This window comes from Schistocerca gregaria, chromosome 1, assembly GCF_023897955.1.
Source record: "Schistocerca gregaria isolate iqSchGreg1 chromosome 1, iqSchGreg1.2, whole genome shotgun sequence".
Classification (NCBI taxonomy): domain Eukaryota; kingdom Metazoa; phylum Arthropoda; class Insecta; order Orthoptera; family Acrididae; genus Schistocerca; species Schistocerca gregaria.
Window position 1 is genome coordinate 799,372,052 of NC_064920.1, and position 17,205 is coordinate 799,389,256.

The window sequence follows — 17,205 nt, forward strand, 5'->3', positions numbered from 1 at the left end:
TTCTACCAGGGGGCTAATAGGACTTCTATTATTTCTTCTCCAATGTGATGATGTAAATGATTTTATTCAAGCAAAAACACATTGACAGTCATACCTAGCCACGAGCAAGGTTGAACCACCTGAAGATGTCGGACAGCTGCTCCGAGGAAATATTGTGGAATTTGCACAACGTGATCCGGTGGCAAACCCGTGAAGACTATTAAAAAAAAATTACAATGTTTTAATAGCTTCTGTGGATAAAATGGCTATGGAGTCAGCAGTGATACTTCAATGTATCTTATTACTAAATGATTTTAATAGGACAATAGTAAATGAAGAATAAACTGTGTTCATGAATTTTTACCCTTCCAAAATTCTATAAGGATTTTATATAATAATACATTCTTTAAATTAGTTACAAAACTGAAGTTTTTTTTTTCTAACTACAAAAAATTTTAAAACCAGACTGTCATGTGAAATATCTTGAAGCAAAGCTTTCAAAAGCTTTTTATGCTTTTCATGTGTGAAGCCAAATTGCAAGTAGGTCAACAGTTATTCAGGCATATTGTGCATACATTGATTCATTAGTTTGGTATGGGCTGATCTTCCAGAGATACTCTATTCCCAGGGAAAAAAGTCTTTAGGATGCAAGGAAAAGCTCTCAGGACTATTTTAGGGTAAATAAACTTGAATCATGTAGAAACAATTCTATTCAGCTGAAAGTAATGAGCTTGGCTGGCCTTTACATATAAGAATGTATCCTGTCTGCAAATATGTATCTTTTAAAGAGAACTACAGAACTATGGCAAAATAGACATTTCCGTAGGCGCAACAGAAGAAGCGTCTATAATCCCCACAAAAAAAAGGGTCACACATAACAGTTCAATTATTCAGTAATTTCTGTATCTCCAATTTCATCATATGGTAATCTCATAACTCTCCTGGCTTCCGTCTCTGCTATCTCCCTGTCCCACAACCTCTTTCATCCTGCCCCATAACCCCATTTCAGTACACCCACACCCTCTTCTCCGCAGTCTCCTCTTACTTTATTTTGTCATACCCTGTCAATCCACTCTTCCATATCATCATCATCATGCACTGCTCAAACTAACCAGTGCCAATGCCAATGCATTGCATTCCTATCCCGTATGTCTGCTGCCTCTCTCCAGGCCACCCCAAACCTCCGTTCCATGCCCACAACCTTTCTCCCTTCTTCCATTCTAGATGACTTCACAACCCACTCACCTCAGTCCTCCTGCAGAACTGCAGTTCCAGCATTGCGTATTCACCTGGAACAATGTAGCGTACAGTCTTCTTTATATGTAGTGTACAGTGTTCTTTCTGTGCCCGTTGACAACTCAACACTTCTACTGTTTTGTGAGCTGTTACATTTATTTTTAACTTATGTTCTTTCTGCCAGACTTTCCTTACTATATTTTAAAGTAATGTAAGGTGTGTTGGTGTAAAGTAAAATAATTGTCTTCCAGCATTTGTTGTGCAGAAATCGTAAAAGACAAACTACTTTCTGGATGCCTTAGATAAAAATTCTGTGAGTACAAAATAATATTAAGTAGGAAATACTTCCTGGTGTTCTACAAAATTATATTCATTTAGTCATGAACTGGTTTTCAGCTTCTTAGGCCATCTGCTGTTGTCACCTGAAAAGTCCCTAAGAAGCCAAGAACTGTTTCATAACCAAATAAATATAATTTTGCAGAAGTGTTTCTATTTCACATTATTATCAGGTTCTGTCTATCATTGACAGAACATTCAGTTAATGTTAAGGCTACAAAATGTTTATAAGTATCCATATGAAATATATATAATACATTTTAGTGAAGGTTTTGAACTTCCATTCTTCTTTAAAATACACAGGTGTGGCATTAGGACAACAGAGACTACTCTTCCTGCAGCACAGGTCATTGTCCGCAGTGTAAGAACAATCTGTCTGTATTTGTGTGTGGCTGTGTGCTGTAATTATTGTTCTGAGTAAGAAAGTCCTAAATTCTAGTTAGTTCATAAAAAATATATCTTTATTTTCCCAGTATCAGCAGAAATGTTAGAAATGTGGTTAGTTTGGAATATTATATAAAAACGGCAGTGAAATAGTGTAAGGAGAAGAACAGTGGCTTTTTTTCAAAGTAACTGCTTTTCTACTTTTGTATATAATATCTAATCAAGAAGTGATTCCCATTATTATCAATGTTTAGTATATTTACAGTGTTTGTAATTGGTTGTCAGTATATGTCACAGAAGTAGCTTGCAGTCGTTGCTTCTATCAGTTGATGTGTAATTTGACTCTTCCCACTTCCCAGAATGCTGTCCTTCATTATGGGGTTTATGAAACGCAGTGAGTGTCAGAATGAGTGAATGAATAAAACATATACAGAGGGGGTCCAGAAAAATGTAGACACTCTTTGATAGTTAATATTATTGGAACAAAATGACATACCATTACAATTCTTGCATGAGAGGAAGGTTATTTTATGTGTTGAAAGTGACTCTCATTTGTAGCCAAACAATGTTGATGCAGCTGAACTGTTGACCAATCTATGGCTGTCAGTGTTGCCAATATGATAGCCACACAGGACATCTCTATGGCTTCTCATAGCTTATTCAGTGTAGTTGACTTCTGTTGATAAACTTCATTTTTCAAGGTCCCCCTTAGGTAAAAGTCAAGAGGTATAAGGTTTGGGGAGACTGTGACCCACTGAGCAGTTCCTCTGTGACGTATCCACCACTCACAGTACTACATCTTTCAATCCAGGTTGTACTTGTTCATAGTGTGCAGCAATCCTGGAGTGTAGACTTGGCAATTCGCAAATTACAGAATTCGTCATATGCTTGATCAGCTCACTCCGCTTTCACATATACCTCGCTTCACAGGTATTTAGGTGGTCTATTAAAATGTTGTTGGGCAGATCTTTCCTTATACTCATCCTGAGCAGCACCTTCAGCTTCAAATTTACCTTGAATACAATAAATTGTTGTATGTGTTGGTCGCTAAGATCCAGTTACATTATACCATTGTGTTTTAGCTCCATCATGTTTTCATTCTTCCAGAGCCACTTCAATTTGGCCTTGCACTGCACAAATGACAATCTTACTTCATTCGTTGTTGCACTGTCACCTGCTGGAGAATGCATGCCAAAATCTGTTGAAAAAACAATGGACTATAGTACCGCACAAAATTGCAACCATACGCCACTTCGTTCCAATGGTATTAACTATCAAAGAGTGTCTACATTTTTCTAGACCACTCTGCATATAAACTGCTCAGCATCTCCTCTCCATGTTCATGGTTATTTTTATTCATTTCATTGTTCAGATACCACCCAGAATTTTTGGCTATTGTATTGAAATATGTGTTGCTAACAAATTTTATTTTGTTGCAGGTGTGTGTACTTGATTATTGTTCTTGTCTCCAAAATAATGAGGTATTTAATAAAAGTGTAGAAGCATTGTTAGCCTCTGAAGGTGAAATTCTTGTTTGTGCATTTATCATGGGATTTCTTGCTTTCAACTATCACAATGGATTGCAGGTAAATATTTAAATATTCTTGAACATAAGTTGCAAATAAGAATGGAAATTTATGAAAACAATAAGTACAAGAAGCTTTCACATTAAAAATTATGAACAGAAGCTAAATAATGAAAGGTATGATATTCCAACCATTTCTTTCATTAAAGATAAATTTGTGGTCCCACTTCACCTCTGGCATGCTGGAGATCTGTAAAGAAACTAAATAGTATTTGTATAGGTCCACATTCAGTGTAAATTGTAATGTTGTTGTCTTTACTATCAGAATCTGCACTCCTCTAAACATGATGTTTCATCAACAACTGGCCGTCATTCTCTGAGAGAGTTCCATCTGTATCTCACCAGATTGATGCCAGGCCAAAGCTGTTATATAAGCTGGGGAAAAAGGATGCACTGCTTGTAGTGAATTTGTGTAAGTGCTACTCCAATGAAATGTCTCAATATTAGAGATGGTAAAGTTCTTCACTGTAACACTATGTTATGTTAGTGGGAGCCGTTTCTCACAATCCAGAATTGAGATTTCAACCCTCTGATGACCAGGATAATGCTCACTGTTTTGAAGCAGACTAAAATGAGACCCACATCCTGCTTAAATACTTTGCTTCTACCAACAAAGTCCTCTACCAACATAGTTTTGATTAATTTCTTAAGGATAAGGACCCAAAAATAAGATGTGGCCGTAGCTAGCTTCATATCATTATATTTTATTTCATATCCATTAATTAGGTGATGTTCTATCACTGTGAATTCTCAGGTTTTTGTAGCATTGTTTAATGGAGCTCCACACATCTGTCCTGAGCAGTGCAGATATTCTAGGCAAAGTAAACTTTTCCACTGTAGCAAGGTATTTTATATATAGCTTTATATATAGCTTTGTTAGCACCATAATATCTCTATTAGAATCAAGAAGTGCCCCACTATTTCCTGGCAGAAGAAAGATATTCTGAATTTGATATATTCTTAAAAATCAAACAAATCTTTTAGAGGTATGTTACTAGCACACAGAAGTAATGCACAGTCTACATCCATCATCTTAAAACTCAGTCAATGGTCCAAATTGCAGGCTCAATGAATCTGCACCTCAGAATATCCATTCTTGTGAAATTCAGACTTCAGGAGTTCAATCTGCCCCCTTCTTAAACTGTCAGCTTCAGAGATGGTATTGCGCTCTTGATGCCATCTTCAGCTTATCACACGAAAATAAAGGTTAGCTGTCATAAGCAGGTTTGCAATAGACACCTTTATCCAAAGTTTCTTAGTTTGTAATGTAGACTAGTACATCCATAAAGAGGAGTTTGCCATCACTTTAAATTTCCATGGAAAACATATTGCCAGGATGAAGAGGATTCAAAAATTCAAAGCAGTGATTAAGAGCATGTAATTTATGTTACCAGATTACAAGGCTCATATTAAAGGAGAAACTCTGAGTGTCTCACAAATCCTTCACAAATTAGTAAGTGCTTGTGGGACATAATATATTACAATCAGTCTGTTGAAGAATATTTTTATTGGATAAAAGACAATTTAAGTTCTGCACATTATGGTTTCCGTATCCAGTTTTTCACTAAATACAACAAAAACAATACAAGTAAAGAGAGAAATATCAGCAAAATTACAAATAGATTCAGTGGACCTAAGCAGAATTATTTCAGACACGAATAAATTACAATTTGTTGGATTTCTACATCTACATCTGTACTTCACAAGCCACCTTACGGTGTTTGGTGGAGGGTACCTTGTTTACCACTGTCACTTCCCCTTTTCCTGTTCCATTTGCAAGTAGTTCATGGGAAGCATGATTGGCAGTAAGGCTCCATGTGGGATTGAATTGCTGGTTTTACCTTTATAGTCTTTTTGTCAGATACACATAGAAGAAAGCAATATATTTGTCGACTCTCCTAAGAATGTACGCTCCCAGAACTTCAATAGTAAACCACACCATGATGCAGAATGCCTCTCTTGCAGTGTCTGCCACTGGAGTTGGTTGATCATCTCAGTGACACTTTCATGCTTATTAAATGAACCTGTAATGCAACATCAAGACCAAGGTGAAGTACTTAAACAGTAAGCTCTGTTTCATAAGTGAAACATTATTATGATTATTATTACTATTTTATCCTTTTAGAAAAGTAATGCTATAGCCCTTCAGTGGGCCAGATCATGTAAAAACCCATTTTATTGCTGTAATCATAACATGCAGGGACAATTGCAGTATTCCCTGTATCAACTGTTAAAAGTGTTTCATCTTGAGCTTCTCTGTTAGAATGAATGGTTGCCCCTGTAGAAAGAAATAATATTCTGCAATGTGGAAGTTTAATCAGTGTATGGGGAGCCTGCCTCTTCTCTTCCCCCTTAGTCAGCTGTAAACAACTTGTTCCATAGCACTAAAAAATTCGTGCGATAATCATAAAATTTTAACTTTTCTCTAGAGCTGCTACTGAGCCAAGTTCTTATTTATGAGGTTAATTATGATCTGTTGGTAGGTGTCATCTTATAGAGTGGATGAGAAATCAGGTGGTCACATTTTGAAGCATGGATAATCTTGGCACTCTTGTAAGACCAAGTTAATTAATGTCCAATGTACAATCAGCTCTTTCCCAAAAAATTGTCAACAACAGTGACAAAAATTCAATGTGCAAATAAAATAAAATCTTTGTATATAGCATCCATCTGTCCATGTAAAATGTACTCTCTCACTGGAACTATATTTATTCACTTCTTTAATCATATTAACAATCCATGCTTTAATATGATTCTTTCATAATCTTTAAGATTTTATAATAATGCCATCGCTGCAATTTCCATGTGAGAATAACTGTATTCTGAGCATATTCCCTTCCTTCCTCACAATATTGATCATGTTTCTTCTGCAGAAATACTTGACATTGCTTATCAAACTTTTCTGGCATAACAACGCTTTGTATTTTTATTTTGTTTGTCACCAGATATTGAAGTCATCTTTTATAAGTAATCTGTCTTTTTGTCTGGTACAATGTTGTCGCTCAACTTTTCCTATCTTGTGCTAACTGAACACTTTCAGGAACATCTTTCACTTCTTTCAACATCATGTTGTAGGAAATTTTGGTGTTAAGTGAATTACTAGTCCCCTTTCTACTACTCCTAATCCTTCATCTTTGTCTTTGTTTTGTGTAGCCTTAAGCCATATTCTGTGCTAAGTGTACTGTTCATTCTTTTCAATGAGTCTTCTAAGTCTTCATTACTTTCATACAGGAGGACAATGTTTTCTGTGAACCGTAGTATTGGGATCTACGCCCCTTGTACCTTTATGCTTCTCCAAAAATCTTCTTTGACTTCCTTCATAGTTTCTTTGACATAAAAACTGGATAACAGTGGTAAACTGCAACCCTGTCTTTCATCCTTCTTAATGTGAATTTGCGTTTCTTGACCTTCCAATTTTATTACTCCCATTTGATTTTTTATGTTATACATTATTTGTCTGTCTCTGTACTTTAGCCTTATTCTTCTAAGGATTGTGAACATCTTATTCTGTGTCATTGTTGAAGGCTTTCTCAAAGTACGCAAATGCTAGGAATCTATCTTTAGTTTTCTTCATTTTGCCTTTTGTTATAAATTGTAATGTCATAATTGCTTCTGTGATACCTTTTCCCTTCCTGAAACCAAGCTGATATTTGTTAAATGTGAAATCAATTTTTATTTGTGTTCTTCTATAGATTATGCTGTTCAGCAGCTTACAAGTGTTACTTGTCCAACTAATTGTATAATTTTCCTACAGATCTGTGTGTGTCTTCTTTTGTGATGTGGTAATAATTCTTTTCTGCAAATTCAATTATAAGTCATCATTCCGAGCATTCTTGAGACCATTTCAAATAATCCTTAATTACTACACTTCATACCAATTTCAGTCCAGAGGTATATCATGAATTTCTAGAGACTTGTTTGAGCTCAAATCATTTAGCTCTCTGGCAAACTCTGAGCATATTAATGATCACATATTTCTTCCATATCAACCACTTCGTCCTCTTCTATTTCACTTTGGGGCAATTCCTCTTCATCCTTTAGGCATTTAATATACTCCTACCTTCTGTCTCCCTTTCCTTCTGCTTTTAATAGAGGCTTTTTGCATGCACCCTGTTGGTTAAACCCCTGTACGTTTATGTTCTCTGAAGTTGTGCTTAATATTTTTGCACATCATGTAATTTTTTCTACAAACTATCCTTAACAGAATCATTAACCGATATGTTCCTCTCAACAATTCTGATTTAGCCTAAGTGCACTTCTAGTAAATTTCATTCCTAAGCAAACTACAAGGCTGCCATCCTACTCTTTCTTAAAATTAATTTCATTTTCTTCTTTCATCCATTTCCTTTGTCAGCCATGATTTTTCACCTCTGCTTTTACAGCACCTGTGGTGTCCCTCCATCTTCTATTGAATCGCCCTTGACACTTTTTTACTTAGCCAATTGCTCACTGTCTTAGAGAACTTTCACTTAATCTCATTCTGTCCTAAATATTAGTATTCTATTTCACCATATACTCATTTTTCTTTATGCTCTTGAATTTCACTCTGCTGTTCATTATTTGTTTGTGGTCTCAGTACACTCACACCAGCATATGCTCACGGTCCTGAATTTGAGGTCTGAATCTTTGCTTAATCATCATGAAGTCCATTTGGTACCTCCCTGTGTCTCCAGGTCTTATCCACATACAATTTTGTCTCTTATGATTTTGGAGGGGAGTGTTTGTTATAACCAACCAAAATCTGTGGAAGAATTGCAGAAGCTTCTTCTCTCCTCTCCCCTCATATTCTTTACCACCAGCCTGTATACTCCAGTTCCTCACCTTCAATTTCCTTACCTATGCTAGCATTCCAATCATCATAAGTATATAAAATTTTCCTCTGTTCACATATTTATCAGTTCTGCTAATACCACACACATTGTCTTTACTTACTCAACATCAGCTTGTGATTGGGACATATAAACCTGTGCATTGATGGCTGTTGTTGGTTTAGAAAGGGATGGTCTCCATTTAAATACACTGGGGTCTGTAACATTCAGCAGGATGATTACAGATGTCTGCAGAATCTTCATAAGAAAGAGAAACTTTTTCCATATGTAACGGATTAGGAACAGGATGCGGGCAAAAAAAGTCAGGTAAGTGAGAACAGTATAATGTTGATTTCACTATTAACAGCTGCCTACACTTGACGAGGTGCTGCATCTGTAAAATGAATTGATCAACAGTTGCTAATGAACTTTCTACTGGAATCTCTGCAACATGTTCCTGTATACTGGCCTTCAGAACAGTTAGAGACCAGACACGTTCCTGCTAAACACATACTTTTAGTTACCCCAGAGCCAAAAGTCACATGGATCCAGATTAGGTGATCTTTCAGGCCTTGCATCTGGAAAACCTTTGGAGATTATAAGTTCACAGAAGGTTGCATCAAGCAGATCTTTCACTGTTTGAGCAACATGAAAACATTGGTTTTCACACAGTTACAATCTTCAGGAATAACATGCTATACAAGGCAGTCTCTATAACGTGCCAGAAGAATGGACTGAGAATAAAGGTGCTAGTTTATCCACACCACAGAGTCACATATGGTGAGTGCAGTCTCTCTTCGTGCACAACTTGTATTTTAACAGTATCCCAAATTTGGCAGTTCTATGTACTCTCTGCACCCCATAGTGTAAAATGAGCCTCGTCATTCCACAGAATATTGCCCACATGTCATCTACTTTGATCCATGCCAGAAACTGAAGAGCAAATTTCCAGCATTGCGGCAGATCATGAGGTTTCAGTTGGTGCATGATATGGATCTTGTCCAGGTACCAGTGTAAAATAGATGAAAAAACATTTTTTTTGCACTGTTGACCATGGGGTTGAAAATTCTCATGACACTGAACCAACACCAGCACTACCCAGTGAACCAGCTGCTTGATCAGTTACAACAACAGCAACCTTGTCAGTAACTTCCACTGGGATAGGACACCTTTCTCATCTAGGTGTCACACCAAGCTCACCTGTGTTCCCAAACCTCATTATCATCTTCTGTAAACCTTTTAATGACATCAGGACTCTCCTCAGACCTTTCAGTTAGCAATATTCACAATGCAGCACTATAATTGCTACCATTCACATAAAACCATTTCAGTAGCAGTGCATGGTCTCTGTTATTGGTAGCTGTACTATTCATTCACATGATGGCTTGTCAAATGACAGTGTGGATGACATACCATCATACAAACAGTGTACAGGTCTAGTTTTGCATCTGGTGGCCACAAATGAAACTAATTTTCCTCCAGCACAAATCAGCTCTGCAATAATGTGTCAACGTCTCTACCGAGTTTTGCTGTCATGTGATAATTAAAGTCCACACTGGACCTGTATGATTAGCTGAACTTTAACTATAACCATAATATATATTAGTCACATTTTTGCAAGCCATCAGGACAACACAGCTAACGTTTTACAGCTGGAGATTCTGCATGGTGTCTATTCTTTCAGACATGTCTGAAATAACAGACACCACACATTCATATAACACAACATAAGAAATAAGCACAGTTCCCACAAAGACCAGAATTAAAAGTAACAGACCACAGTCCATATATCAGTGGTTCATTGTGGTACAACAAATTCCCAGAATCCATAAAAGCACAAAACTAAAATCTTTCCTTGTAAATAAATATCTGTATCCACTGAAAGAATTTTAAGCTGTAAGTATTGCTTAATAAATCTTCACTGATGAAGCTATTATGTATTAAACTTTAGTAAGCAAATAACATTTGCAGAAGTCAAATCATTTGATGGCTACATGCAAAAATAAATGCAAACAAATAAATATCATCCCATCAGAATATCCATTCTGTATCCAGTATATTAGTAGAATTAAAAATAATACCTCCACATGAATTAATAAATGCTGCTGTCATTTGTGAAAATGAACATTGGTTGAGGGAGGATACACTAGTAACAAAAACATAGAGAACTATAAACTGGCAAGCTACACTTGCAGAAAGCAGTCTTGGTGTGGTAGAAATTACATGATTGTTAAAAAAAGGAATAGGGTCCAAGGCCATAGGATGACTTAAGTTATTGAACTGAGAAAATTTTTTGAAGTGTTTGCTATAGAAATATCAGATTCAGAATAACTGTAGTATGCAAACACAGGTTTCCTGACGTGGATATTAAAAACCTTCTTTAAAGGCTAGAAAATACATAATGCAAACTATAAAAAAAATAAAGCATACTCATTTGTGATGATCTCAACACAAACTTTAACAAATTACATAGGGCAAGAACTCAGATGCAGGGTGACAATTATTGAACTATATGAAATAAAATCATCATAACTTCTGAACAGTTTGTGTTAGAATGTTCAAACGGCACAGTTGGCCACGGGACATGATTGCAATTGGTATGGGTGGGGATGATTTGTTTAGCAACTAAACCACTTCTGTTTGGATGGGTTCATCAGTACACAAAATTGGCGCATTTGGGGGACTGAGAATCTGCATTTCGTGATCAAGAAGCCTCTACACCCTCAGTGGGTAACTGTGTGGTTAGCCGTGTACAGTCACGGAATAATCTGTACGATATTCCTTGATGGCAGGGTGACTGCTGAATGGTACATGAAGGTTTCGGATGATGAGTTCATCCCCATTTCCAGAGGGACCCTGATTTTGACAATATGTGGTTCAAGCAAAATGGAGCTCGACCCCACTGAAGCAGGAGAGTGTTTGATGTCCTGGAGGAGCACTTTGGAAACCCCATTCTATTTTTGGGACACCCAGAGTCCACTGGCACGGGCCTTGATTGGCCACCATATTCTCCGGATCTTACCTCTTGCGACTCATTTTTGTGGGGTTATATTAAAGATAAGGTGTACAACAATAATCCCAAAACCACTGCTGAACTGAAAGTACCATTCAGGAGGTCATCAACAGCATTAATCTTTCAACACTTCAGTGGGTCTACAGAATTTTGCTATTCATCTGCACCACATCATCGCCGAGGATGGCAGGCATATCGAACATGTCATAAACTAAATCGAAATATCTGTAGTGATATTTACATGTTGAATAAAGTGTGTGCACTCCAAATTCACTCTGTAATTACTGTGTCTTATTACCTAGAAGTTACAGTACCCTCTCCTAGATGAGACCTTTCTTGTACTAAGTACACTATAGATTAAATAATAATTAGTGCTGATGAGAATCAATACGAGGAGGAGGAGATTAGTGTTTAATGAGAATCAGTTCACATCAGAAATAGTAAAGACAGGGCTGGGAGATCTCTATAGTCAAACCACAAGTTTCTATTTTTAAAGCAATAAACTGCAGAATAGCAAGCCAACAAAGTACAGGAATAGACCTTACAGTGATTAGAAAGTTGAAGTATTTAGGCATTATTTGAATTAATTATCGTGGGAGCAAATTTATAGGCCAGACACTATATCTTGTAAATTTAATATTTATAGATAGAGTAAAATTGTATTTTGATATAGCTTACGAGGGGGGACCCAAAAGAAATCGGACTCTGAGGGTGCTGCCACTCATAGACGTAGTGCAGGGTTCTTACTCTAGATGGTGTTAGTAGAGACCTTCATGAAACAGCTGTGCAGACGGCGTCAGTGTAGAGCTGAACGTGCAAGTGTGGTATTGTCTTTCTCTGATTGTTGGCAGGTTACCTCTGTGAAGTCGTTATGGCAACTTTAAAAGAACAAATAGTGTGTGTGAAATTTGTTTCCTGCTTAAAATAACTGCAACAGAGACACGACAAACACTTCAGGAAGCTTTCCAGGAGGACACTATGAGCCGCACACAGGTTTTCGAGTGGTTTGGGCGCTTTAAACGTGGTGAGATGTGTGTTGAAGACCAAGATCGTTCTGGACGCCCTTCAACATCGCAAAATGAGGAGAACATTGAAAAGGTCCGCCAAAAGATCAACAAGGATCGTTGCCAAATGTTCGACCAAATTTCAGCAGAGACAGGAATCAGTTGGAGCTTTTGCCAGCGGATTTTGAGTGAGGATTTGCACATGAGATGTGTTGCTGCTAAATTTGTTCCACGCCTTCTCACACAGGAGCAAAAAACCATCCGCATGAATGTGTGTCAGGACTTGAAAACAGAGATTGCACGTGATCCAAACTTCTTGAACAAAGTCATTACAGGGGATGAGAGTTGGTGTTATGGGTATGACCCAGAAACCAACCAGTCGTCAAGCCAGTGGAGGACTCCCAAATCTATCAGACCAATAAAAGCAAGACAAGTGAGGTCAAATGTGAAGACAATGATCATTGTCTTTTTTGATGTTCGTGGAATTGTGCTTCGGGAATTTGTACCCCCCCTGGCCAGACTGTTAACCAGCACTTTTACTTGGATGTTTTAAGGCATCTGTGAGAGGATGTGAGGAGGAAACACCCAGAAATTTGGCGATCAGGTTTCTGCATCACGACAATGCTCCAGCACACACAGCCTTACGAGTGACCCACTATTTGGCATCTCAGAGGTGGTCTGTCATTCCCCATGGTTTGTATTCACCAGATCTAGCCCCCTGTGACTTTTTCCTATTTCCACAAATGAAAAAAACGCAAAAAGGGGAGCGTTATGACAATGTTGAGGTGGTAAAAACAGCTTCACGAAGGGCACTGGACAATATCAAACTTGAAAAGTTCCAAACATGCTTCCAACTGTGGGAAAAGAGACTTGACAAGTGCATCGCGTGTAATGGAGAGTATTTTGAAGGTGACTGAAGTAATTTTGTAAAAAGGTTCATCAATAAATTTTTTATGACAACAATCCGCTTTCTTTTGGATCCCCCCTTGTACTATGACATTTTCTCCCATTCCCTATGGTGTGAGCAATGTACGGCCATTAACTTTGAGCATGGCTTACAAACATCTATAAAGGGGGTGGCCATACACTGTTGCTCCTTAGCCCAACAACACAACCTAATAATGTGAATACCAGAGCCTTATATTAGCCTTGACACATTAGCGAATAATTTAATAAAAGACATAAGGTGACAGACCTCGAGCTCTGTCCTGCAAGCTTATCTAAAGGTTTGGTCACATGATCACTCCTCGATTCAGTGTAAGTACTTTCAACCTGACCACCATTCATATTTTTCATAACAGTTTCATATAATAACTTGTGATAAAATACATAACAATCTTTACAGTACTTATTAATCTCTTAACAAACTCATTTGTCTGTTATCACATAAATTATCACATTTGGCACTCTAGTCAAAACACTAACTTTACCTATTTTATAAATCACAACTATAATCCAATACACATTGACGGTTATTGGAAATTAAGGAAAGAAACTCATCCTGACAAGATCATTTGTGTCTCTGTGGAGGAGTTCATAGTTATGGCATTATTTATGTAAATAAACTACACTTAAGAACCAAAGGAACTGGTATAGGCATGCATATTCAAATATAGAGGTATGTGAATTGGCAGAATATGGTGCTGTAGTCGGCAACAACTATATATACTGAAGAGCCAAATAAATTGGTACACCTGCCTGGTATAGTGCAGGGCCTCTACAAGCATGCAGATTTGCTGCAACACAACGTGGCATGGACTTGACCAATTTTCTGTAGTAGTGCTGGATGGAATTGACACAAGTAATCCTGCAGGGCTGTCCCTAAATCTGTAAGAGTGTGAAGGGGTGGAGACCTCTTCTGAACAGCACTTTGCAAGACATCCCAGATATGCTCAATAATGTTCATGTCTGGGGAGTTTCGTGGCAAGCAGAAGTGTTTAACCTCAGAAGAGTGTTCCTAGAGCCACTCAGTAGCAATTCTGATTATGTGCGGTGTTGCATTGTACTGCTGGAATTGTACAATTCTGTTGGAATGCACAATGGATGTTAGTGGATGCAGGTGATCAGACGGGATGCTTAAATATGTGTCACCTGTCAGAATCGCATCCAGACTTATCAGGAGTCCCACATCCCTCCAACTTCACATTCCCCACATCATTACAGAAGCTCCACTTACTTGAACAGTCCCCTGCTGACATGCAGGGTCCATGGATTCTTGAAGTTGTCTCCATACTCGTATATGTCCATCCACTCAATACAATTTGAAACGAGACTCGTCTGACCAGACATCATGTTTCCTGTCATCAACAGTCCAATGTCGGTGTTGATGGTCTCAGGCGAGACATAAAGCTTCGTGTTGTGCCGTCATCCCTTTTACACATGTGGGCCTTCAGCTCCGAAAGCCCATAAAGATGACTTTTCATTGAATGGTTTGAGCACTGACACGTGTTGATGGCTCAGCATTGAAATCTGCAGCAATTTGTCGAAGGACTGCACTTTTGTCACATTGAAAGATTCTCTTCAATCATTGTTTTTTTCCATTTGTGCAGGATCTTTTTCCGGCCGCAGCAATGTCGGAGATATGATGTTTTGCTGTATTTCTGATATTCACGATATGCTCATGAAATGGTCATATAGGAATATCGTCACTTCATCACCACCTCAGAGTCGCTGTGTCCCATCACTCACCTGCCAACTATAACATTGCATTCAAACTCACTTAAATCTTGACAACCTGCCACTGTAGCACCAGTAACAGATCTAACAACTGTGCCAGACACTTGTTATCTTATATAGGCGTTGCTGACCATAGCACCATATTCTGTGTGTTTACATGTCTCTGTATTTGAATATGCATGCATATACCAGTTTCTTTGGAACTTCAGCGTAAGACAATGAGTGTCTGGCGCAGTTGTTAGGCAGACATGAACATTATGCCTTGAAACATGCTATTTAGAAGATATCTTCACCCCCTCATACTCTTAAGGATCTATGGACAGTTGTGCAGGATTCATGATGTCAGTTCCCTCCATCACTACTTCAGACATTAGTTGAGTCCATGCAACATTGTGTTGCAGAAGTTCTGCATGCTCGCAGGGGCCCTACACAATATTAGGCTCTTTGGCTCTTCAGTGTACATTGTTTATAACATTCTTATAGATCTATAATTATAAAAGTTCATTATATTGCAGGCATTACCCTCTTTCATCTGGTGTATCATGAGTGTGACTTTCACGATGGTTTCAGTTGTTACAATTTACCGTAAACAATAATGGCAAAAACTTTTTAACTATTGAAGCTTCAGACATAGATTTATGTTCAATGAGCTCGTCCCACTGCCACAGTTCCAAAACTGTCAATGGTTTTTCTCTAGCTTGCTTGTAATGCATTTTCATATATTTTCATTACAATTGTATTAGTGATGGCATTTCAAGGCACAGGTTTCCCATATTAACTTGTTCTGTGACCATGTTCCCAAATCATTCCCCTCTTCCTGCCTGGAGAAACCGTGATGACCGCTGGGGCTCGTGATATGCTAGCCACCTTTAATTCTGCTCACCTCACCTGTCACAGTCTGTCTGACGGCAGCCCCCTTCCACACACACACACACACACACACACACACACACACACACACACACATACAACAAACATTCACACTGGCCCACAGCCAATCTGTCAAATTCACTCTGTCCTGCAGCAATCAAACCAACCGCTTGTAATGTCACATTATTCACTTAAAAACAGTAAGTTGAAAAAAAATGTACAGAAATATCTGGATTAGTCTGGAATCCTCACCCCACCACATGACCTTCCCATTAAATTACCCACCTCCGGCTGCCACCCTTCCTTCCACAATGACTTTCATCTGTTCAGATTCTACCAATCCATTGCCCTCACCAACATAGTCCTGCATAACCATATCAACCAAGCCCAATCCTAATTGCAAAAACTTCTCAGCATCTGTAAAATTTTCCTTTTATGCAATCCCAACTTCCCCAACTTCCTGGAACCCATAACACACATAGAAACTTTGCCATCCAGGAACTAGAACAACATGCACAGTGCCACCACACAACTCTCCAACCTGCATACTTCCAACTTGGGATGGCAAGCGTTTGGTTTGTGTTTCTGTTGCAGTTATTTTAAGCAGGAAACAAATTTCACACACACTCTTTGTTCTTTTACAGTTGCCATAACGACTTCACAGAGGTAACCCGCCAACAGTCAGAGAAACACAATACCACACTTGCACATTCAGCTCTACACTGACACCGTCTGCACAGCTGTCTCATGAAGGTCTCTACTAACACCATCTAGAGTGAGAACCCTGCGCTACGTCTACTTCCAACTTGGAGAACCAGTGTCCACCACCTTTGCAACAACCTCCAAACCTCCTCCACGTCCCCTCATAGCTGGCAAACCCTGTCTCGCAGAACTACTAGATTTACCCGACCCTCCAAATTTCGCTCCCACCTAAACAGACCCAAAACACAGTCATGGACATTTCCTCCAAAAGCCTTAGTCCAGTCAAAAATATCAGTCCTTTACAGAGACCTCACCTTTTGCCCAACTCCTAAATTAAATCATGCTTGCATGACTCAGCTCAGTCCTCCATCCAACTTCGATTCATCCCCACTGCCCCCAAATACCCTCTGTTAACTTACCAGAATTTCTTAGCCTTGAAACTTGCCCCACCATCATTCCCCAAATCCCTCGCATGCCAACTAACAGATCCACAGAAAGAACCACCAACCACCACCTAGAAACTGATCCTGATCTAATAATCCTACATGCGGACAAGGGCTCCACGACTGTTCTTTTGAACTGCAATTATTACCTGGCAGAAGAACTCTGCCC

General features: G+C 38.4%; 1 protein-coding gene across 2 annotated transcripts in view; it reads left to right on the forward strand.

Annotated features, from left to right (window-relative positions):
• LOC126270104 (uncharacterized) overlaps positions 1-17,205 on the forward strand; it is a 56,682-nt gene that overhangs the window by 21,400 nt on the left and 18,077 nt on the right. For both annotated transcript variants that reach the window (XM_049974044.1, XM_049974046.1), the window contains exon 3: positions 3,375-3,521. In XM_049974044.1, the coding sequence (XP_049830001.1) occupies positions 3,375-3,521 (147 nt within the window). The remainder of the gene's footprint in view (positions 1-3,374; positions 3,522-17,205) is intronic.